At 43.8% G+C, this 24233-nt stretch overlaps 1 protein-coding gene across 3 annotated transcripts in view; it reads left to right on the top strand.

The window, feature by feature from the left end:
• FAM149A (family with sequence similarity 149 member A) overlaps nt 1–24233 on the top strand; it is a 196234-nt gene that overhangs the window by 110418 nt on the left and 61583 nt on the right. The window contains exon 1 of one of the 3 annotated variants that reach the window (XM_073645355.1): nt 21075–21488. The exons of 1 other annotated variant lie outside the window; for it this stretch is intronic. In XM_073645355.1, the coding sequence (XP_073501456.1) occupies nt 21382–21488 (107 nt within the window). In that variant the 5' untranslated portion in view covers nt 21075–21381. Of the gene's footprint in view, nt 1–21074; nt 21489–24233 lie in introns of those variants that run through there. One more of the 3 variants, XM_073645356.1, reaches the window with a different exon arrangement.

Consider the following 24233-nt stretch of genomic DNA (forward strand, 5'->3'; position numbering starts at 1 on the left):
GATTGTTTTAATGCCCCTTGGAAGAGACATGGAGGTCGCAGTAGCTTAACAAGACGGTTTTAATGCCCCTTGGAAGAGACGTGGAGGTCGCAGTGGAATAAAAAGATAATTTCAATGCCCCTTGGAAAAGTGGTGGAGGTCGCAGTAGCTTAACAAGACGGTTTTAATGCCCCTTTGAAGAGACGTGGAGGTCGCAGTAGCTTAACAAGACGGTTTTAATGCCCCTTGGAAGAGACGTGGAGGTTGCCGTAGCTTAACAAGACAGTTTTAATGATCCTTGGAAGAGACGTGGAGGTCGCAGTAGCCTAGCCAGACGGTTTTAATGCCCTTTGGAAGAGACGTGGAGGTCGCAGTGGAATAAAAAGACAATATCAATGCCCCTGGGAAAAGTGGTGGAGGTCGCAGTAGCTTAGCAAGATGATTTTAATGCCCCTTGGAAGAATGGTGGAGGTCGCAGTGGAATAAAAAGACAATATCAATGCCCCTTGGAAAAGTGGTGGAGGTCGCAGTAGCTTAACAAGACGGTTTTAATGCCCCTTGGAAGAGACGTGGTGGTCGCAGTAGCTTAACAAGACGGTTTTAATGCCCCTTGGAAGAGACGTGGAGGTCGCAGTGGAATAAAAAGACAATATCAATGCCCCTGGGAAAAGTGGTGGAGGTCGCAGTAGCTTAACAAGACGATTTTAATGCCCCTTGGAAAAGTGGTGGAGGTCACAGTAGCTTAACAAGATGGTTTTAATGCCCCTTGGAAGGGACGTGGAGGTCGCAGTAGCTTAACAAGACGCTTTTAATGCCCCTTGGAAGAGACGTGGAGGTCGCAGTGGAATAAAAATATAATTTCAATGCCCCTTGGAAAAGTGGTGGAGGTCGCAGTAGCATAACAAGACGGTTTTAATGCCCCTTGGAAGAGACGTAGAGGTCGCAGTAGCTTAACAAGATGGTTTTAATGCCCCTTGGAAGAGACGTAGAGGTCGCAGTAGCTTAACAAGATGGTTTAAATGCCCCTTGGAAGAGACGTGGAGGTCGCAGTAGCTTAACGAGACGGTTTTAATGCCCCTTGGAAGTGACGTGAAGGTCGCAGTAGCTTAGCAAGACGGTTTTAATGCCCCTTGTAAGAGACGTGGAGGTCGCAGTAGCATAACAAGATGGTTTAAATGCCCCGTGGAAGAGACGTGGAGGTCGCAGTAGCTTAACAAGACGGTTTTCATGCCCCTTACAAGAGCCATATTAAAAACATTATTCCCTTTATTGGGGAGTGGGTCTCCCATAGTGTTTGCCTATGCCTTCCAAGCAAAAGCTGCCAAAAATTAGGAGGGAGGAACTTGCAATGCTGGCAACACGGACCATGGTCACCCTGGTGGTATAGTGGTGGTGGAGGCTGAGGATAAGGAGAAAAGCAAAATACAGCCGAAATGAGGAAGGGTATACCCATGTGTGGGTGTGAAGCGGTGCATGGGGATACACCTCCCGAAATAACACAGTGGATTTGATTTTATGTTTCTCTGCTGTCATTTGGTGGTGATGAGAAGTCTGGCCCAATCCAGCCCTTGTTCATTTTGATAAGGGTCAGCTTGTCAGCATTGTCAGTTGACAGGCGAGTTCGCTTATCAGTTATAATTCCCCCAGCGGCACTAAAAACACGCTCCGATAACACGCTAGCGGCAGGGCAGGCCAGGACTTCCAAGGCGTACATAGCAAGTTCATTCCAAGTGTTCAGCTTGGATACCCAATAATTAAAAGGCGCAGAAGAATCACGGAGGACGCTGGTACGGTCGGCAAGGTACTCCCTCACCATCTTTTGAAACTTTCCACTCCTTGTGAGAGTACCCCGTGCCTCAGGGCCTGTAAGCTAGGCGGGTCTCAGAAAACTGTTCCAGAATGTTGACAGTGTTCCCCTGCCTCTGCTGGACTGGAGTTGCGTCTCTCTCGCCTGTACGCCTTGGTTGGTCAACGAACTGTGACCTCTGCCGCTAGCGTGTTCAGATGGGAATTTTTTTAACAGTTCTGCAGCAAGGGCCTTCTGGTACTGACCCATTTTTGTAGACCTCTCCACCTCAGGAATAACAGAGTTCTCCTTGTAGCGGGGGTCTAAAAGTGTCACGAACCAGTAATGACTGTCACCCAACATTTTGACAACGCGAGGGTCACGGTTAAGGCAGCGTAACATAAAGTCAGCCATGCGTGCCAGACTGGTAACTGTTATGAACTGCTACAAACACTAAGGAAAGATAGGAAAACTGTCCCTACAATAGGACTAGCAGAGCAAAGACAAACAAACAAAGAGAAGTACTAGTGGTCAAAAGACCAAGCAAACTACAGAGTTAGGTACAAGGCACCTGGCTAGCTTAAGAGTAAATGTAACACTGAAGTCCAGCAAGGCCAGGAGGGCGGAGCTGGATTAAATAGGCAAAAAGTCATGTGACCAGCAAAATAGAAAAAACTAACAGGAGGGTTCTAACAGTAACGGGCAAGACTTCCGTGTCCTCACCAAGATGACGACTGACCATGCTCTCCTCCTCCTCCTCCTCTCCCCTGTCCTCAGGCCACCCAAGCTGAACCGACTGTATGACAGTTGTACAGGTACTACCGTCTACAGCGCATGATACCAGCTCCTGTTCTTCCTCCTCCTCCTCCTCTCCCTCATTGTCCCCCAATGCAAATTGGGATGAGATGAGGCTGGGCTGTGTGTAATTGCCCATGACGGGTTCTTGATCCATCTCATCATACTCTGGCTGCAATGACTCCTCTTTTATTCTCTACAGAGAGCGTTGCAAAAGACAGACAAGTGGGATGCTGACGCTAATGATGGCGTCATCGCCACTCACCATCTTGGTGGACTCCTCAAAGTTTGTCAGGATGGTACATATGTCAGACATCCAGGTGCACTCCTGAGGTCTTTTGTGAGCTGAATATCGACGGCCTTGTTGCAGCTGGTACTCCACAACTGCTCTCTTCTGCTCACAAATCCTTTGCAACATGTGGAGGGTAGAGTTCCAACGTGTGGGGACATCACACACCAGTCGGTGTGCCGGAAGCTGCAAACGCTGCTGCAACACAGCAAGGGAGGCGGAAGCTGTAGCTGACTTGCGAAAATGAGCTGACAGGCAGCGTACTTTGACGAGCAGATCTGGCAACTCGGGGTACGATTTAAGAAACCGCTGAACCACGAGGTTAAGCACATGAGCCAGGCATGGTACGTGTGTGATCTCGCCTCGCCTCAGAGCCGCCACCAGGTTACAGCCATTGACACACACGACCATGCCGGGGTGTAGGTTCAGCGGTCTCATCCACAGATCTGCCTGCTCTTTCACAGCTGTCCACAACTCACAAGCAGTGTGAGGTTTGTCACCTAAGCTTATGAGTTTCAGCACAGCCTGTTGCCGCTTGGCTGAGGCAGTACTGCAGTGCTTCCAGCTTGTAACTGATGTGGCGATATCTGAGATGGAGGCTGAACATGAGGAGGAGGAGGAGGAGGATGATGCGCAGGAGCTGTACACTGTGGGGGCAACTCTGACTGACATAGGGCCCGCAATCCTCGGTGTGGGGAGGATGTGTTCCGTCCCAAGGTCCGACTGGGTCCCGGCTTCCACTATGTTTACCCAGTGAGCCGTCAGGGAGATGTACCGTCCCAGGCCACAAGCACTTGTCCACGTGTCCGTTGTCAGGTGGACTCTCCCAGTAACTGCGTTGTTGAGGGCACGGCAGATGTTTAGGGACACGTGTTTGTGTAGTGCGGGGATGGCACACCAGGCAAAATAGTGTCGGCTGGGGACCGAGTACCGAGGGACGGCCACCGCCATAAGGTTGCGGAAGGATTCCGTCTCCACCAGTCTAAAAGGCAGCATTTCCAATGCAAGCAGTCGTGAAATGTGCAAATTTAGGACTGTGGCCTGTGGGGCGTTGGCTGCGAATTTACGCTTTCGTTCAAAGCTCTGGGATATGGACAATTGAACGCTGCGGTGGGACATGGACGTTGATGCTGTTTCTTGAGAAACTGCCATAACAAGTGAAGACTGAGAGGAGCGGGCATCTTTGCATGCAGTATGGACAGGGGATTGCCTTGCACGCACAACAGGGGGTTCTACTAGATGCACAACAGCGGAAGAAACAGTGGCGACACCCGCTGACACTGGTCGTTGTCCCTGGGGTTCGCCCCACAAAATCGGGTGCTTTGCTGCCATGTGCCTGATCATGCTGGTGGTGGTCAGGCTGGTAGTTTTGTCACCCCTGCTGATGCTGGCATGGCAGGTGGTACAAATGGCCTTTTTGGGGTTATCAGCAGAGTCTTTAAAAAAAATTCCAGACTCTGGAAGACCTACCGATTGTACTGGCAACGTCTCTCGTGTTGGTGTTACGGGGAACTGTTGCCCGCCTTCTGTGTGCGGCCACCACACTGCTTCTTCCTGCCTGTTGGGGTACTCTGCCTCCCTCCCCCTGTGTGCTTCTGGCCTCGCTCTGCGTGTCCTCCTGCCACGTTGGGTCACTTACTAGATCATCCACCACCACCTCCTCCGCTTCCACTTGCGCACCACGATCCTCCTCCTCACTTCGTGGCAATTGTGTCTCGTCATCGTCCACCTCTTGTGTCAAATTACCAGCGTGGCCGTGGCAGTTCAAATATTTGGGCATCGCTACATGGGATCTCCTCTGCCACCACTTCAAGCAGAGCAGGCGAGGGGCACAAATATGGAAATGGACCAGTGAACAGCTCTTCAGAGTGTCCAAGTATGGGATCAGATGCTGTCTGACAACACTCGGCATGGTGGGAGGAAGGAGCATCAGGGTGAGGAGGAGTATGCAGTCGAGATTCACGGCTACTAAAACTTGACCGTGTGGAAGACAGACCGGAGGTGGTGGTGCCCAGGTAACTGGAAGTATTATCTGCTATCCAATTGATAACCTGTTCACACTGATCAGTTTGCAATACTGGTGTTGCAGTGTGCTTGCCTAGTAATTCGGTCAAGAAGTGGGAGCGAGAAGATGTGGCTATTGGTTGTGGCACATTTTCACCTTGGCCACGGCCCCGTCCTCTACACGCACCATCACCAGAACGTCCAGTTCCGCGTCCCTTACCACGCACCTTGCCCATTGTAATTGAAGTAAAATAGCTTACACTTGCACTATCAATGGAAAAAGGGTAATAAAAAGGAGATTAGAATCGTGGAAGAGGAAAACCACAGTTCTATTTGTCTGGCCTACACCAGAATCTTTTAAACAGTTATATTTGTGACTGAACAGACAGGGAGACACTATTATTGGTTTTTTTTACGGCAAAAAATGCCAAAAGCAGGATAATACAGGGATTTGAACCGTGGAACTGCAAAATTACAGTCCTAATTTACTGGCGTATACCAGACTTTTTTAAATAGATATATTTGGGGCTGAACAGTCAGCGACACACTCAAACTGTTTTTTTTATGTAAAAAAGACCCAAAAGTGGATAATACAGAGATTTGACCCGTGGAACTGCAAAACCACAGTTATAGTTATGTGGAATACACCAGAATCTTTCAAACAGATATATTTGTGTCTGAACAGTCAGGGAGACACTATTACAGTTTTTTTTTAAGGCAAAAAATGCCAAAAGCAGGATAAAACAGAGATTTGACCCGTGGAACTGTAAAACCACAGTTCTATTTTTATGGCCTACACCAGACTCTTTTAAACAGATATATTGGTGTCTGAACAGTCAGGGAGACACTATTACAGTTTTTTTACGGCAAAAAATGCCAAAAGCAGGATAATACAGAGATTTGACCTGTGGAACTGCAAAACCACAGTTCTATTTTTCTGGCCTACACCAGACTCTTTTAAACAGATATATTGGTGTCTGAACAGTCAGGGAGGCACTATTACAGTTTTTTTTATGTCAAAAAATGCCAAAAGCAGGATAATACAGAGATTTGACCCGTGCAACTGCAAAACCACAGTTCTATTTCTCTGGCCTACACCAGACTCTTTTAAATAGATATATTGGTGTCTGAACATTCAGGGAGACACTATTACAGTTTTTTTTACGGCAAAAAATGCCAAAAGCAGGATAATACAGAGATTTGACCTGTGGAACTGCAAAACCACAGTTCTATTTCTCTGGCCTACACCAGACTCTTTTAAACAGATATATTGGTGTCTGAACAGTCACAGACACACTCAAATTTTTTTTTTTTGGGTGGGGGGGGATACCAGAAGGTTAATAAGACGCGTATTTGTACAGTCTGACTAAGGAAAAAAAAATACAGGATTCAGATAAGAAAAAAAGGATTTTTCCTGGCCCCTGAGACCGGGGGATAAGTCTAGCAATTTGACCAACAGGAGCACACAGGACTGTAATGCAGTGTTTGCTGGTATAACCACTGCGTCTCCTATACAGCCTGCCTGATATCTGGGATGGATATTAGTCCTGAGAATGACTGTTTGTTTGATTTGGCAGGCTTTAGAGACCCTACACTACCTATTTCGCACTATATATCTCTCCCTAACTCAGCAGCACCCTCTCTACACGGTCTGATCCGGAGCGACTGTGTACAAGATGGCGGTGCCTGGTTTTAAATACTCGAGGTGATGCTGGGTGGCCAGCCAATCACTGTAATGCCCACAAACAACATGGCTGCGGCATTACAGTGACTGTCTGGCAATCCCTGAATGTTAATTGGCTCTGTAAAGAGCGCCAAACGTGCAGGGCAGAGACCCGAGCTCACGCCCGAGTAACCCAGAAATGCTCGGTGCTCGCCGAACATTCCGAGTAGTGAGATGCTCGGGCGAGTAACGAGCAGTGTCGAGCATGCTTGCTCAACACTAATCCTAAGCACAAATCCAATTTAGTCAAAAATTGGTTAGCAAAGAAAAATGTTCTCTTGTTGCAATGGCCCGGTCAATCACCTAATTTAAACCCTATAGAGCACCTTTGGGATGAGTTAGGGCGATGAGTTGGGGCCCGTACCCATAGCAATAAAGATGAATTGGTTGCAGATTTTCAAATGGAATGGAGCAAGATCCCTCAAGATCACTTGAATACCCGAGTGGCTTCAATGCCCCGTCAGTGTGGTGCAGTAATTAAAGCAAGAGGTTATGGCATTGTAAACAAAGTATTACTCTCTATGTTGTGATCAATAAATAGTATATGCAAAAATTGGCATCACAACAACCAGACAAAAGTAATCACACTTTAAAAAAAAATGCAAAACTTTTGGTCGCCACTGTATATATATACATTTCTGTATATATTATAAAAATTTAAGTTATTGTCAGACACCATGCCAACTCAGGTGGATGAGGAAGAAGGGAAAAAATGTTCATGTCACCTGCTGGTTTTTAGCCCTGCAGGATTTCCTCTGCCATGTGGAACATAGAGCCGGGAAGTTACATGGTAATGCCGATGCTCTCTTGAGAATAACATGTCTAGTGGTAGAAGGTGCCAAGCCCCACAGCTTTAGGCAAAGGCGGAGGTATGTAAGGTGGCTGCCGGACACATAGTGGATGGGAGATATGTATCACAGATGTGGATGTCCTCTGTGATATAAATCTGGAGTAATGCTCTAGTACACATTGAAATAAGAGGGGTTAATCGGCTATGACACCCCAGGCTTAATGTGAGCAGCTGAAGAGTTGGGCAGGTTGGCTGCTCGCCATATCTCCAGCCCTGGGCGTGGTTCCCATTGTATAATGGGACCTGTGTGTCTTAAACATAGTCTGTGTGTGGAGGTTTGCAGACCTCTAGGATTGTGTGCCTTTGCTAAAAGATTAAGAAGTTGGACTCTATCCCAAGCAGGCGAACTCGCACTACTTCTGAATGAACTTTTTATTTTATGTTTCACTTTGTGCCAGACAGGGACTGTATTTAAGTTTCCTGTGATGTGGTTTATGAGGAGTAAAATAATTCCTGTGATACCTCATCCTGCTCCCAAGTGAGTAGCATTGTTACAATATATACTGTGTGTACGAATACTGTATTGTGTATATATATATATATATATATATATATATATATATATATGTTTATATATATATATATATATATATATATATATACATACACACACACTGCAATGGCTGCACGTCTGTATATGGCAGATGAGGCTTCCGTCATGATCTGTTCAGACACAGACAGCGCAAGTGAGACTAGCAGTTTTTACTAATGTCATCCTCGTCTACTAGTTCTAGCGATGACAAGTTACATCAACAGAGCAGCGGGCAAGAACATGTCTAGTGCTAGTGCCACTGTAAGTGAATCATAAACTTTGTGTGTGCGCCAGAATTTACTTCTGCCACAGGCGTCCATGTGGACACTACAGGGTTTAGGGGTGTCGAATTTTTTTTTACATTTTCATCTTTGAAGAATTATTAAATTTAATGGTTGAGCAGACCTATTTGTATGGTGCTCAATTAATTGCTGGCCACCCCACATCTTACTACTCCGAAAGTAGTAACTGGAGACCTGTTGATGTGGCGGATATTTTAACATTTTTCAGTCTACTTCTAAACATGGGTCTGATAAAAAAAAAAACTCCATCAGATTTTATTGGTCATCTGACGTCCTGTACGATACCTCTATGTACAGAGAGGTAATGGTCCTTCAACAATTTGAGAGTATTCTGCGATTTGTAGCAGGTAAGGTGGGAGGGGGAGGTTTGGAAGCTCACCACGTTGTCAGTTAGAAATCCGCAATTCTAACTGGAGTCCTTCCTGTGGGTGACGCACCTGCTGATGATTGCAGCAATGTAGTAAGGAGGAAAAGGAAGTTCATAGGCACATCCAGCCAGGATATGTATAAAACAATTTCTTTATTTCCAAACATTAGAACATATTAAAATCGAAAACCTCAGAAAGAAGTAAACCTCTTTCAAACAAATAGAAGGAGGGGGGGCAGGAGAGCAAGAAACAGACGATTGGAGGCGGTATCCTATGCGGGACAGAAGACGCCGGTATTATCCCTAGATAAAAACCTACAAAGCATAGTAAGCTTGACTCCATTTATTCTTTCTCCTCAACAAACTGATGTCCTAGAAAAGGGTCTTAATTATGTCCCTGCACAAAGTTTCAACTTATTCCACACCATCAGGGATGTGAATTAATTTACTTGTCTTCCAACTGTAAAAAAACATTTTTTCAATGAGCTTCAACATACTCCAGGCCATAATGTTGCTGCTGGATATATGGCGGACAACGATGCATCCCTCACGAGGGTGTACTCTTATCAAAGCATACGGCGAAATGCATTTTGGACACGTGCAGGCATAGTGGGGTTTGTATGTCTACCACCTTTACATTGGTACATCTCTTTTACATGCTGTGTCTCATATAGCACTTACACTTATTTAGTTTGGTACTGTGACTCCCAATGAACAAAGCACAAGGAGGTGGCACAAAGTACTTTATTACCTGCTTATTTATTCTATGAATACTTACTCTAATATATACCATTACTACAGTTGTGCTCAAAAGTTTACATACCCCGGCAGAATTTTTCCTTTCTTGGCCTTGTTTCAGAGAATATGAATGATAACAAAAAACCTTTTTCTCCACTCATGGTTATTGGTTGGGTGAAGCCATTTATTGTCAAACTACTGTGTTTTCTCTTTTTAAATCTTAATGAAAACCAAAAACATCCAAATGACCCTGATCAAAAGTTCACATACCCCAGTTCTTAATACCGTGTATTGCCCCTCTAACATCAATGACAACTTGAAGTCTTTTTTGATAGTTGTGGATGAGGTTCTTTAATTTCTCAGATGGTAAAGCTACCCATTCTTATTGGCAAAAAGCCTCAGGTTCCTGTAAATTCCTGGGCTGTCTAGCATCAACTGTGCACTTGAGATCTCCCCATAGTGACTCAATGATATTGAGGTCAGGAGACTGAAACTGAGATGGCCACTCTAGAACCTTCACTTTGTTCTGCTGTAGCCAATGACAGGTCGGCTTGGCCTTGTGTTTTGGATCGTTGTCAAATTGGAATGTCCAAGTACGTCCCATGCGCAGCTTCCGGGCTGATGAGTGCTAATTTGCCTCCAGTATTTGCTGTAACGAGCTGAATTCATCTTTCCTTCAACTTCTACAAATGGTGTTCCTTTCATCATAGGCCTTGTTGACCTCTCTCCAAATGTAACATTTATGGTTATGGCCAAAAAGTTAAATTTTGGTCTCAGTCATCACTCCAAATTGCCTTGTTCCAGAAGTTTTGAGGCTTGTCTCTGTGCTGTTTGGAATATTGTAGGCGAGATACTTTGTAGCATTTGTGGAGTAACGGCTTTCTTCTGGCGACTTGACCATGCAGCCCATTTTTCTTCAATTGCCTCCTTATTGTGAATTTTGAAACAGCCACACCGCTAGTTTTCAGAGAGTCCTGAATTTCAGCTGATGTTATTTGTGGGTTTTTCTTTGCATCCCAAATAATTTTCCTGGAAGTTGTGGCCGAAATTTTTGTTGGTCTACCTGACCGTGGTTTGGTTTTTACAGAGCCCCTGATTTTCCATTTGCTAATCACAGTTTGTGCGCTGCTGACTGGCATTATCAATTCCTTGGATATTTTTTTGTATCCCTTTCCTGTGTTATACAGTTCAACTACCTTTTCCTGTAGATCCGTTGACAATTCTTTTGCTTTCCCCATGTCTCACAATCCAGAAACATCAGTGGCTTGATGAAAGATGCAAGAGTCTGTCTGGATCCCAGAAACTCACTCAGCTTTTATGCACACCCACCGATTACAAGCAAACAGGTCACAGGTGAGGCTGTTACCTTTAGTAGCCATTCAAACCCATTTGTGTCATATTCTGTGCATGTTATCAGGCCAAAATCACCAGGGTATATGAACTTTTGATCAGGGTCATTTGGATGTTTTTGGTTGTCATTAAGATTTAAAAAGAGAAAACACAGTAGTTTGACAATAAATGGCTTCACCCAACCAATAACCATGAGTGGAGAAAAAGTTTTTTGTTATCATCCATATTCTCTGAAACAAGGCCAAGAAAGGAAAAATTCTGCCGGGGTATGTAAACTTTTGAGCACAACTATATATGGGTTGTTGTTTTGCAAATACATATATGTATATAGCTGTCTCATGGGTTTGTGTTATTTGAACCTTAATTCAAGTGTGCTTAACACAGAGTTTATTATGCAAATTCTATTTATGTACCCATATTGTTGATACTCCCCTGCCTGCAGTTTGAGGTATTTCTTCCCTTGAATTTTTATATTTCTGTTATTTTTATGTATAATAATAAATATTATAAATTTTAGTGAATCCTGATTATGTGTCATATTTGTAGGTTTACAGTGTTTGGTGGACAATAACACATATCTATGGGTGGGGGAGAATTGTCTAGCAGAATTCGCAGGTCATTTACCTTCACAAGTGCCACCTGCAACCAAAAAAGCCTGACCCAAAAAGACATGCAGAGTGTGTTACAAAGATGGAGTTAAGAGGGAAACCAGTGTGACACATGTCCTGATAAGCCTGGCCTCTGCATTAGGGAATGTTTCCGTGGCTATCACACATCCCTGAAATAACTGAACTTATTATTTATTTTTTTTTTTTACCTTTGCCACCTTCTGCCATTTTCTCTTTATTCGCTTTTTATTTCTTCATTGCCCATTTATAAATTGGAATACAAAGACAAAATGAAAAAGTTAATGCTTACTATACCCCTAGGTGAATACTGTAAAGGGAAGTTGCTGAAATAGCATACATTTCTTTTCTTTCTACCAGTTTGACTATGCTGTCTCATGTAAAGCCGTCATTCTGAATCTTTCTGTTTGGTGACATAGACATGGTGGTTTTTCATGATGGATACCCAGTACACGAGCTGGTCCTGGTCTATAGAGAATGGTCTCTCTTATTATTTTATTTGGGTGTGCCCCAACAGTGGTTTTCCACCGCATATGGGGTATTGGTGTACTCAGGGGACATTGCACAACATATTGTATGGTGCATTTTCTCCTGTTACCCTTGTGAAAATGAAAAATTTGGGGCTAAAGTAACATTTTTGTGGGAAAAACTAAAATGTTAATTTTTTCCGTTCATATTGCTTTAGTTCTTGTGAAGCAATTGAAGGGTTAATAAACTTCTTAAATGTGGTTTTGAACACTTTGAGGGGTGAGTTTTTAGAACGGTGTCACTTTTGTATATTCTCTGTCACATAGACCTCTCAAAGTAACTTTTTGTGTGATGTGGTCCCAAATAAAATGGTTTTGTAAATTTTGTTGGAAAAATTAGAAATTGCTGATCAATTTTTAGCCCTTCTAACTTCCTAAGAAAAAAAAAATATATATATATTTAAAACATTATGCAGATGTCAAGTAGACATGTGCTAAATGTTATTTATTAACTATTTTGTGTGGTATAACTATCTGGTTTAAGGGCATAAAAATTCAAAGTTTGAAAATAGTGACATTTTCAAATTTTTTCAAAATGTTTGATATTTTCATAAATAAATGCAAATAATATTTACCACAATAAATGCAATAAACTTTACCACTGTCATGAAGTACAATATGTAATGAAAAAACAATCACAGAATCTGTGGGATACGTTGAAGTGTTCACTACTTCATAAAGTGATGCTGCTCAGATTTAAAAAACGAGGCTTGGTCATTAACATTTAAAGTGGCTCAGTCTACTGTAAAACCCCTTGAAAGAGAACTTTCAGGTGATTCATGCTGATCAAACTGCGGGGAGCATGAATCGCAGCCTGGCTGCACAAAATCAGCCAGGAATAGTTATGCTATGCTGGAGCGTTTCAGAGAAAATATAGGTTGATGATATGGCCGGCTCTTCCCAACGCCGCTGCAGTTGATTGACAGCTCTCTCCCTCGTTTGTATAAAGGAAGAGTCCTGTCAATTACCTCTCACAGAGCTGGGAAGAGCAGGCCAGGGCCCAGCTAGATTAATCTCCTCTCAGGCTATTCTTCATGCATATCAGAGCAAAACATACCAGGCTTAAATTGTGCAACCAGGCTGTGATTCATGCTGCCTGCGGATTGGGCAGCATGAATAACCCGAGAAAAGGCAAGGAATGACATATGCAGTGATTCTAAAGGTTCTGGAAATTGCAGCTATTCCTGAACAGAGATCTCATTTCCCTCAGCTGCTCCCAGAAATAAAAGAGCAGATTCAACAGCAGCAAATAAAAAATAAATCTCCCTATAGATGTCCCTAACCTCCATGATCCAATAAAAAGACAATATTTCATGTTAATCTGAGTCCTTATCAATAACTGTATATGCAGATATATTGTATGTTTAGTGGAATGAAACACTGTTCCCATCTCGGGTGCACTTATATTCCCATTTTCATTAGTTGTCCTATTTTTGGAATACATTCCTGCTGCTGTGAGTCATATTGGCACCAAAGACAAAAGCATCATTGTTACATCTTGGATAATATTATCATTTTCTGTATATCTGGGATAATATTATCATTACTTGTATATCTGGGATAATATTAGCATTACTTGTATATCTGGGATAAAATTATCATTTCCTGTATATACAGGATTATTATTATGTCTTCTCCCTGTAAGATACATCTTTCTGGTAGGAGACTAGACATCTTTTACCTTTTGTGGATGAATTTGCAGGACACAATGTATCCTCTATAGTAAATATTCCCTCCCCAGCAGATCCATGCACACACCCTGCAGTGTATCTATAGGGTCTGTACACACCCTGCAGTGTATCTATAGGGTCTGTACACACCCTGCAGTGTATCTATAGGGGCTGTACACACCCTGCAGTTTATCTTTAGGATCTATACACACACCCTGCACTTTATCTTTAGGATCTATACACACACCCTGCAGTGTATAGTGTATTTATAGGATCTGTACACACCCTGAAGTGTATCTATAGGATCTACACACACCCCCTCAGTGTATCTATAGGATCTGTATAAACCCTGCAGTGCATCTATAGGATCTGTACACACACACACCCTGCAGTGTATCTATAGGATCTATACACACACACACACACAAACACACCCTGTAGTGTATCTATAGGATCTGTACACACACACCCTGCAGTGTTTCTATAGAATGTGTACACCCTGCAGTGTATCTATAGGATCTGTACACACACATACACACACCCTGCAGTGTATCTATTGGATCTGTACACACTCTGCAGTGTATCTATAGGATCTATACACACACACACACACACACACACCCTGCAGTGTATCTATAGGATCTGTACACACACACACACACACACACACACCCTGCAGGGCATCTATAGGATCTGTACACACCCTACAGTGCATCTATAGGATCTGTTCACACCCTGCAGTGTATGTATAGGATCTATACACACATACACCCTGCAGTGTATCTATAGGATCTGTACACACACATACACACACCCTGCAGTGTATCTATTGGATCTGTATACACCCTGAAGTGTATCTATAGGATCCGTACACACACACACACACACCCTGCAGTGTATCTATAGGATCTATACACACACACACACCCTGTAGTGTATCTATAGGATCTGTACACAACCTGCAGTGTATGTATAGGATCTATACACACACACCCTGCAGTGTATCTATAGGATCTGTACACACCCTGCAGTGTATCTATAGGATCTGTACACACACACACACACACACCCTGCAGTGCATCTATAGGATCTGTACACACACACACCCTGCAGTGCATCTATAGGATCTGTACACACCCTGTAGTGTATGTATAGGATCTATACACACACACACCCTGCAGTGTATCTATGGGATCTACACACCCACACACACACACCCTGAAGTGTATCTATAGGATCTGTACACACCCTGCAGTGTATCTATAGGATCTGTACACACACACACACACACACACACACACACACACACACACACCCTGCAGTGTATCTATAGGATCAGTACACACACACACCCTGCAGTGTATCTATAGGATCTATACACACACACACATCCTGTAGTGTATCTATAGTATCTGTACACACCCCACAGTGCATCTGTAGGATCTGTACACACACACCCTGCAGTGCAGCTATAGGATCTGTACACACCCTGCAGTGTATGTATAGGATCAGTACACAGACACACACACACCCTGCAGTGTATAGGATCTGTACACACCCTGCAGTGCATCTATAGGATCTGTACACACCCTGCATTGTATGTATAAGATCTTTACACACACACACACACTGCAGTGCATCTATATGATCTGTACACACCCTGCAGTGTATCTATAGGATCTATACACACACACCCTGCAGTGCATCTATAGGATCTGTACACACCCTGCAGTGTATCTATAGGATCTATACACACACACACACACACCCTGCAGTGTATCTATAGGATCTATACACACACCCTGAAGTGCATCTATAGGATCTGTACACACCTTGCAGTGTATCTATAGGATCTGTACACACACACACACACACACACACACACACACACACACACACACACACACACACACACACACACCCTGCAGTGTATCTATAGGATCTATACATAAGAAACCAAGCAATGTGAACTGAGACCTCAGTTCACATTGCTTGGTTTCTTGTCTAGTTTGCATTCTGTGCAATTTAAGGGTGTGGCATCCCCTTTGTTGAGCTGATTAGTATATATGTAGCTTACCACGGGCCTGGGTGGTCTGGAGTTGGGACCCGGTCCTATTTGTCTACCCTTTTATATGCATTACTTCAACTTTGATATACAGTAAGGTTTTTAATATAGACAGTATAGGTACCGTCCCAATTTAGGGTCACCTTGCCGCTGGTGGGACGGCTTGTATACTTTTTTTGATCAAAAATAGTTCACTAAGTACCCTATATTTATTATGCAACTTTGCTTTACATTTATATATAATGATGGTAGGGTATGAGATATATTTTTTGTCTTTTGTAGGTTTAGGATCTATACACACACACACTGCAATGCATCTATAGGATCTGTACACAACCTGAAGTGTATCTATAGGATCTACACACACACACCCTGCAGTGTATCTATAGGATCTGTACACACCCTGCAGTGTATCTCTAGGATCTGTACACACACACCCTGCAGTGTATCTATAGGATCTGTACACACACACACACACACACACACACACCCTGTAGTGTATCTATAGGATCTGTACACACCCTGCAGAGCATCTATAGGATCTGTACACACACACCCTGCAGTTCATCTTATAGGATCTGTAGAAACCCTGCAGTGCATCTATAGGATCTGTACACACCCTGCATTGTATGTATAGGGTCTGTACACACACACACCCTGCAGTGCATCTATAGGATGTGTACACCCTGCAGGGTATCTATAGGATCTGTACACACTCAACCACACCCTGCAGTGTATCTATAGGATCTGTACACACACACACACACACACACACACACCCTGCAGTGTATCTATTGGATCTGTACACACCCTGCAGTGTATCTATAGGGTCTATACACACACACACACCCTGCAGTGTATCTATAGGATCTGTACACACACACACATCCTGCAGTGTATCTATAGGATCTATACACACACCCTGAAGTGTATCTATAGGATTTGTACACACCCTGCAGTGTATCTATAGGATCTGTACACACACACACACACACACACACACCCTGCAGTGCATCTATAGGATCTGTACACACCCTGCAGTGCATCTGTAGGATCTGTACACACACACACACACCCTGCAGTGTATCTATAGGATCTATACACACACCCTGCAGTGTATCTATAGGATCTGTACACACCCTGAAGTGTATCTATAGGACCTACACACGCACACACACCCTGCAGTGTATCTATAGGATCTGTACACACACAGCAGTGTATCTATAGGATCTATACACACACACATCCTGTAGTGTATCTATAGGATCTGTACACACCCTGCAGTGCATCTATAGGATCTGTACACACCCTGCAGTGTATGTATAGGATCTGTACACACACCCACACACCCTGCAGTGTATGTATAGGATATGTACACACCCTGCAGTGCATCTATAGGATCTGTACACACCCTGCATTGTATGTATAAGATCTGTACACACCCTGCAGTGCATCTATAGGATCTGTACACACACACCCTGCAGTGCATCTATAGGATCTGTACACACCCTGTAGTGTATCTATAGGATCTGTACACACACACACACACACCCTGTAGTGTATCTATAGGATATGTACACACCCTGCAGTGCATCTATAGGATGTGTACACCCTGCAGTGTATCTATAGGATCTGTACACACACAAGCACACACCCTGCAGTGTATCTATTGGATCTGTACACACCCTGCAGTGTATCTATAGGATCTATACACACACACCCTGCAGTGTATCTATAGGATCTGTACTCACACACACACACACACCCTGTAGTGTATCTATAGGATCTGTACACAACCTGTAGTTTATGTATAGGATCTATACACACACCCTGCAGTGTATCTATAGGATCTGTACACACCCTGCAGTGTATCTATAGGATCTGTACACACACACACACACACACACATACACCCTGCAGTGTATCTATAGGATCTGTACACACCCTGCAGTGCATCTATAGGATCTGTACAGACACACCCTGCAGTGCATCTATAGGATCTGTACACACACTGCAGTGTATGTATAGGATCTGCCTACACACACACACACACACACACACATACACATACACACACACACACTGCAGTGTATCTATAGGATCTGTACACACACACCCTGCAGTGTATCTATAGGATCTATACACACACACACACCCTGCAGTGCATCTATAGGATCTGTACACTCCCTGCAGTGTATGTATAGGATCTATACACACACACACACGCACACACCCTGCAGTGTATCTATAGGATCTACACACACACACCCTGAAGTGTATCTATAGGATCTGTACACACCCTGCAGTGTATCTATAGGATCTGTACACACACCCTGAAGTGCATCTATAGGATCTGTACACACCTTGCAGTGTATCTATAGGATCTGTACACACACACACACACACACACACCCTGCAGTGTATCTATAGGATCTATACACACACACACTGCAATGCATCTATAGGATCTGTACACAACCTGAAGTGTATCTATAGGATCTACACACACACACCCTGCAGTGTATCTATAGGATCTGCACACACCCTGCAGTGTATCTCTAGGATCTGTACACACACACCCTGCAGTGTATCTATAGGATCTATATACACACACACACACACTGTAGTGTATCTATAGGATCTGTACACACCCTGCAGTGCATCTATAGGATCTGTACACACACACCCTGCAGTGCATCTATAGGATCTGTACACACCCTGCAGTGTATGTATAGGATCTGTACACACACACCCTGCAGTGTATCTATAGGATCTGTAGACACCCTGCAGTGCATCTATAGGATCTGTACACACCCTGCATTGTATGTATAGGATCTGTACACACACACACCCTGCAGTGCATCTATAGGATGTGTACACCCTGCAGGGTATCTATAGGATCTGTACACACTCACACACACCCTGCAGTGTATCTATAGGATCTGTACACACCCTGCAGTATATCTATAGGATCTGTACACACACACACACACACACACGCACACACACACATACACCCTGCAGTGTATCTATTGGATCTGTACACACCCTGCAGTGTATCTATAGGATCTATACACACACACCCACCCTGCAGTGTATCTATAGGATCTGTACACACACAGCCTGCAGTGTATCTATAGGATCTATACACACACCCTGAAGTGTATCTATAGGATTTGTACACACCCTGCAGTGTATCTATAGGATCTGTCCACACACACACACACACACACACCCACACCCACCCATCCACCCTGCAGTGCATCTATAGGATCTGTACACACACACACCCTGCAGTGTATCTATAGGATCTGTACACACCCTGCAGTGTATGTATAGGATCTGTACACACACACACCCTGCAGTGTATCTATAGGATCTGTACACAACCTGCAGGGTATCTATAAGATCTATACACACACACACACACCCTGCAGTGCATCTATAGGATCTGTACACACCCTGCACTGTATGTATAGGATCTGTACACACACACACCCTGTAGTGTATCTATAGAATCTATACACACATCCTGCAGTGTATGTGTAGGATCTATACACACACTCTGCAGTGCATCTATAGGAACTGTACACACCCTGCAGTGCATCTATAGGATCTGTACACACCCTGCAGTGCATCTATAGGATCTGTACACACACACCCACACCCTGCAGTGCATCTATAGGATCTGTACTCACCCTGCACTGTATGTATAGGATCTGTACACACACACACCCTGTAGTGTATCTATAGAATCTATACACACATCCTGCAGTGTATGTGTAGGATCTATACACACACACCCTGCAGTGCATCTATAGGAACTGTACACACCCTGCAGTGTATGTATAGGATCTATATATATATACACACACACACACCCTGCAGTGCATCTATAGGAACTGTACACACCCTGCAGTCTATCTATAGGATCTATACACACACACACACCCTGTAGTGTATCTGAGGGATCTGTACACAACCTGCAGTGTATGTATAAGATCTATACACACATACACCCTGCAGTGTATCTATAGGATCTGTACACACACACCCTACAGTGCATTATAGGATCTGTACACAACCTGCAGTGTATCTATAGGATCTGTACACACCCTGCAGTGCATCTATAGGATCTGCACACACCCTGCAGTGTATGTATAGGATCTGTACACACACACCCTGCAGTGTATCTATAGGATCTGTACACACACACACACACCCTGCAGTGTATCTATAGGATCTGTACACACCCTGCAGTGTATCTATAGGATCTATACACACACACCCTGCAGTGTATCTATAGGATCTGTACACACCCTGCAGTGCATCTATAGGATCTGTACACACCCTGCAGTGTATGTATAGGATCTGTACACACACACCCTGCAGTGTATCTATAGGATCTGTACACACCCTGCAGTGTATGTATAGGATCTGTACACACACACCCTGCAGTGTATCTATAGGATCTGTACACACCCTGCAGTATATCTATAGGATCTGTACACACCCTGCAGTGTATCTATAGGATCTGTACACATGCTGCAGTGTATCTATAGGATCTGTACACACACACCCTGCAGTGTATCTATAGGATCTGTACACACCCTGCAGTGTATCTATAGGATCTGTACACACCCTGCAGTGTATCTATAGGATCTGTACACACCCTGCAGTGTATCTATAGGATCTGTACACACCCTGCAGTGTATGTATAGGATCTGTACACACACACCCTGCAGTGTATCTATAGGATCTGTACACACCCTGCAGTGTATGTATAGGATCTGTACACACACACCCTGCAGTGTATGTATAGGATCTGTACACACCCTGCAGTGCATCTATAGGATCTGTACACACCCTGCAGTGTATCTATAGGATCTGTACACACACCCACACACCCTGCAGTGTATGTATAGGATCTGTACACACCCTGCAGTGTATCTATAGGATCTGTACACACCCTGCAGTGTATCTATAGGATCTGTACACACCCTGCAGTGTATCTATAGGATCTGTACACATGCTGCAGTGTATGTATAGGATCTGTACACACACACCCTGCAGTGTATGTATAGGATCTGTACACACACACCCTGCAGTGTATGTATAGGATCTGTACACACACACCCTGCAGTGTATGTATAGGATCTGTACACACACCCTGCAGTGTATCTATAGGATCTGTACACACCCTGCAGTGTATCTATAGGATCTGTACACACCCTGCAGTGTATCTATAGGATCTGTACACACACACCCTGCAGTGTATGTATAGGATCTGTACACACCCTGCAGTGTATCTATAGGATCTGTACACACCCTGCAGTGTATCTATAGGATCTGTACACACCCTGCAGTGTATGTATAGGATCTGTACACACCCTGCAGTGTATGTATAGGATCTATATACACACACACAGGCTTGGTCTATTATCCACAGGCTGAGGGTGGGATCAGCTATTACCCTGGTGCATTCTGCCTCCATGTTGGCTCTGGCACAATCTGGGTGGCTGGCTGGCAGGAGGGGGCTGCTGATGGTACTGGATGGCGCTGACAGAACATCAGCCCAGGTAACCACCTCCCTCCTGACCGAGGGTGGGGGGATCCGGAGGACCATCATTAGCCTCTATAGTCACAGGCGGCATGGACCCCTTCCCTCCTGCAGCCCTGGCTCCGGGAGTGGCAGCCTGCGCCTGACGGCGATCACATCACATAGAGCGACATGACCGTTGCCCTCCATTGTGCCCGGGCGGGGACCTGTCTGTATCAATGCCCACAGCTGCCCACTGCTCATCCTCCGGCAGAGTGAGGGGGGCACATCGCCTGCAGCGGCGGCCGCACAATCTCAGTCCTGACACTCAGCTGGTGGTCATTGGGTAAGTGACCGCACCGTCTGCACCGTGCCCGAGGGCTGGGCTCTGCAGTTCTCTGCTCCTTGTGTTGCTGGACTACTAGTATATTGCTATTATCTATTAGCAGACATGGCCTGGCATTGCTGCTGGTGTCTGATGTCTGCCATGATAATGCCTTCTGTATCAAAGTATATGTGTATGGCTGCTTGTCCAGTGTGAATACATACCGAGATCAGCCATAAAATTATTGCTTACTATTCACTTAAATATTTTTCTTTGTGCATAAAATCCACATTCAGATAGTTAAATGCAATTGTTTGGGGTTTGGGGTTTTTCCTATACAAATGCACATAGAGTGTAAGAGCTTGTTCACACGGCTTGGCTACACTGCAGAATTTCCATCAAGATGCACTGGATGAAGACTTCCCTGTGTATTATAGTGCTAGCTTTGTGAATAAGACATCATGAAATCTCACCTACCTGCCGCAGGGAAATAATCTGACCAGCACTGCAGATTTAGGATATTTCCACATATTGCCACTGCATATTGGCCGTGGAAACTGTATATCAGATATGTCTGGTGTGAACAGATCTTAACATTAGATTTACAAATGCAGTTTTTCAGCCAAACTCAATAGAGCATAATGTGCCTTCCTTCCCTAGGTTCTTGGCTTACAAAAATTGCACCAAAAACTGCATCTAAAATCACCGTGTGAGTTCACCCTTAAAGTAGTGTCACACATAGGTACGTTTTGGAAAAAAACACTGCATTTTGTGGCTAATGCTTTTTTCTTTTTAAATGACTTAAAGCAAAAAGCTCTGAGTCCAGTTATCAGACTGCGTTCACATTCGCATTTGACACAGATTTTGTCTAAAATATCTGCGAACAGTGCAGCAGGGTGTTTTTTGTCGTCCAGTAAAATAATGTGCACCATGATGCAAACCATCCGGATCCCATTATGGACATCAGGTGTCACTGCTGTCAGTCAGATCATGGATTCTGCATTGATATTATCTTAGTTCTGCTCCTAAGGAATAGGGTAGATGTGAACAAAGCCTTAGCTGGCAGTCAGTTGGGAAATATGAAATACCTACAAACGGGGCATTTTTGTGTCTCTTTAATTTACATTTTTTTCCCAGCTCATCATTCTCTAGGTAACGTAATTTTCACTTCTCTTTATGACGAGAAAACATCTAAAAAAGACATATTTGAATAAAACATACCAAAAAGCTTATAAAAACATAGGTCACATTTGTATCAGAGATTGTTTGACTGTGGTTTCCATAATTGTAAGACCAGTAATCTTACCATAATGGTCTATAAGAATCAGGACACTGTATTATACTGTATTAGTCATCACAGAACAGAAAGTAGCATAATTGCCCAAGAAATATAAATATCCTCCATGAACTACTATTATTGCTCTTCGTGTTATTGTATTATCGAGTTTTCCAAGTGCTGACAGCAGTTGTAAGTGGTATTAGGGCCACTAATTTGCTATTGTTCTATTACTCTAGTTTTACGTTATATATCATGATGCATAAGCTTCAACGTAAAGTTTTCTGGACCAGTTTTCTGGTCTAGGGCAATATTGGGTCCGGACTGTAGCATGCTGAATCCTAACGGTGTGTGTTCCACACACTGTTAGGATGCCCCTCTGCTTCCCAGATTGAACGGTCTTTGATTTCTAAATTTGTGGTCCATGTACATTAAGAGAAGCAGGAAGGAAAGCTCGAGCGCAAATGACTACAAGTATGCAAATCACAAACTTGTGCTCATGTATCGACCACTCAATCTGGCAAGCAGAGCTAAATCCTAACAGTGTATATTACGTACTGATAGGATTCCGCATAATGCAGTTCTTGCTTCAGATTTGCCCTGGCCTGGAAAACACCTTTAAGTACAAGCTTAAAGGGAATCTGTGAGCAGGATTTCATCCCCAAAACTATATATTTGCACAATGTAGTTCTTTCAAAGATAAGACCAGAAATACCTTTACATGGCCAGTCCGATCCTCCATTGATGAGAAATTAGCATTTGAACTGATATGCAAATGAGACAGTAGATCTAAAACCTGTGTATGAACTGATACACAAAGATGTTGAAGGACTATGGTAGATCTGAAGCCTCTGTCACTACAGCTCTTTTCCTCACACAGCACGGCCTCCTTCTTTTTGACTAACAGCCTCTATGCTGTGTGACTTCAGGCAAAGGAATCATCATCAATCGCCACGCAGGAAGAGGCAGCACTGGGTGGGGGAATAGAGCTGGAGTGACAGAGGATTCAGATCTACTGTAGCTCTTCAGCATCTTTGAACCTCAATTTAATCCCTGATTTTTCAGTAACAGAGGATCGGACTGGCTATGTAAAGGTATTGCTGGACTTGTACTTGAAATAACTACATGGGCATATAGATAGTTTGAGTTGTGAAATCCTGCTGACAGTTTCTCTGTAAACTCCAAGCAGCAGCGCATGTATTCTATTGTGTGTAATATTATGCCCCTAATTTTTCATGCTACCACTTTTAGCTTTCTAGCTGTTACATGATATTGGTAATATGGATGTCATGGCAGTATTATTAAAACGTCACATCAAAGGTTCTGCATTTGACATTTGGGTGACCACTATGGAGCGATGTCAGTGTATTCACATTTTTCAGAATTGTGCAAAAGAGAAACAAACAGTTACCCCACCGAGGTTCAGTATACTTCAATGATGCGCTCAGGCTTAAAGGGGACCTGTCACTAGGTCAAAATCGGCCCTTATT

Source organism: Phyllobates terribilis, unplaced genomic scaffold (genome assembly GCF_046119375.1).
Source record: "Phyllobates terribilis strain yellow unplaced genomic scaffold, ASM4611937v1 Scaffold_1__5_contigs__length_1240528914, whole genome shotgun sequence".
NCBI lineage: Eukaryota > Metazoa > Chordata > Amphibia > Anura > Dendrobatidae > Phyllobates > Phyllobates terribilis.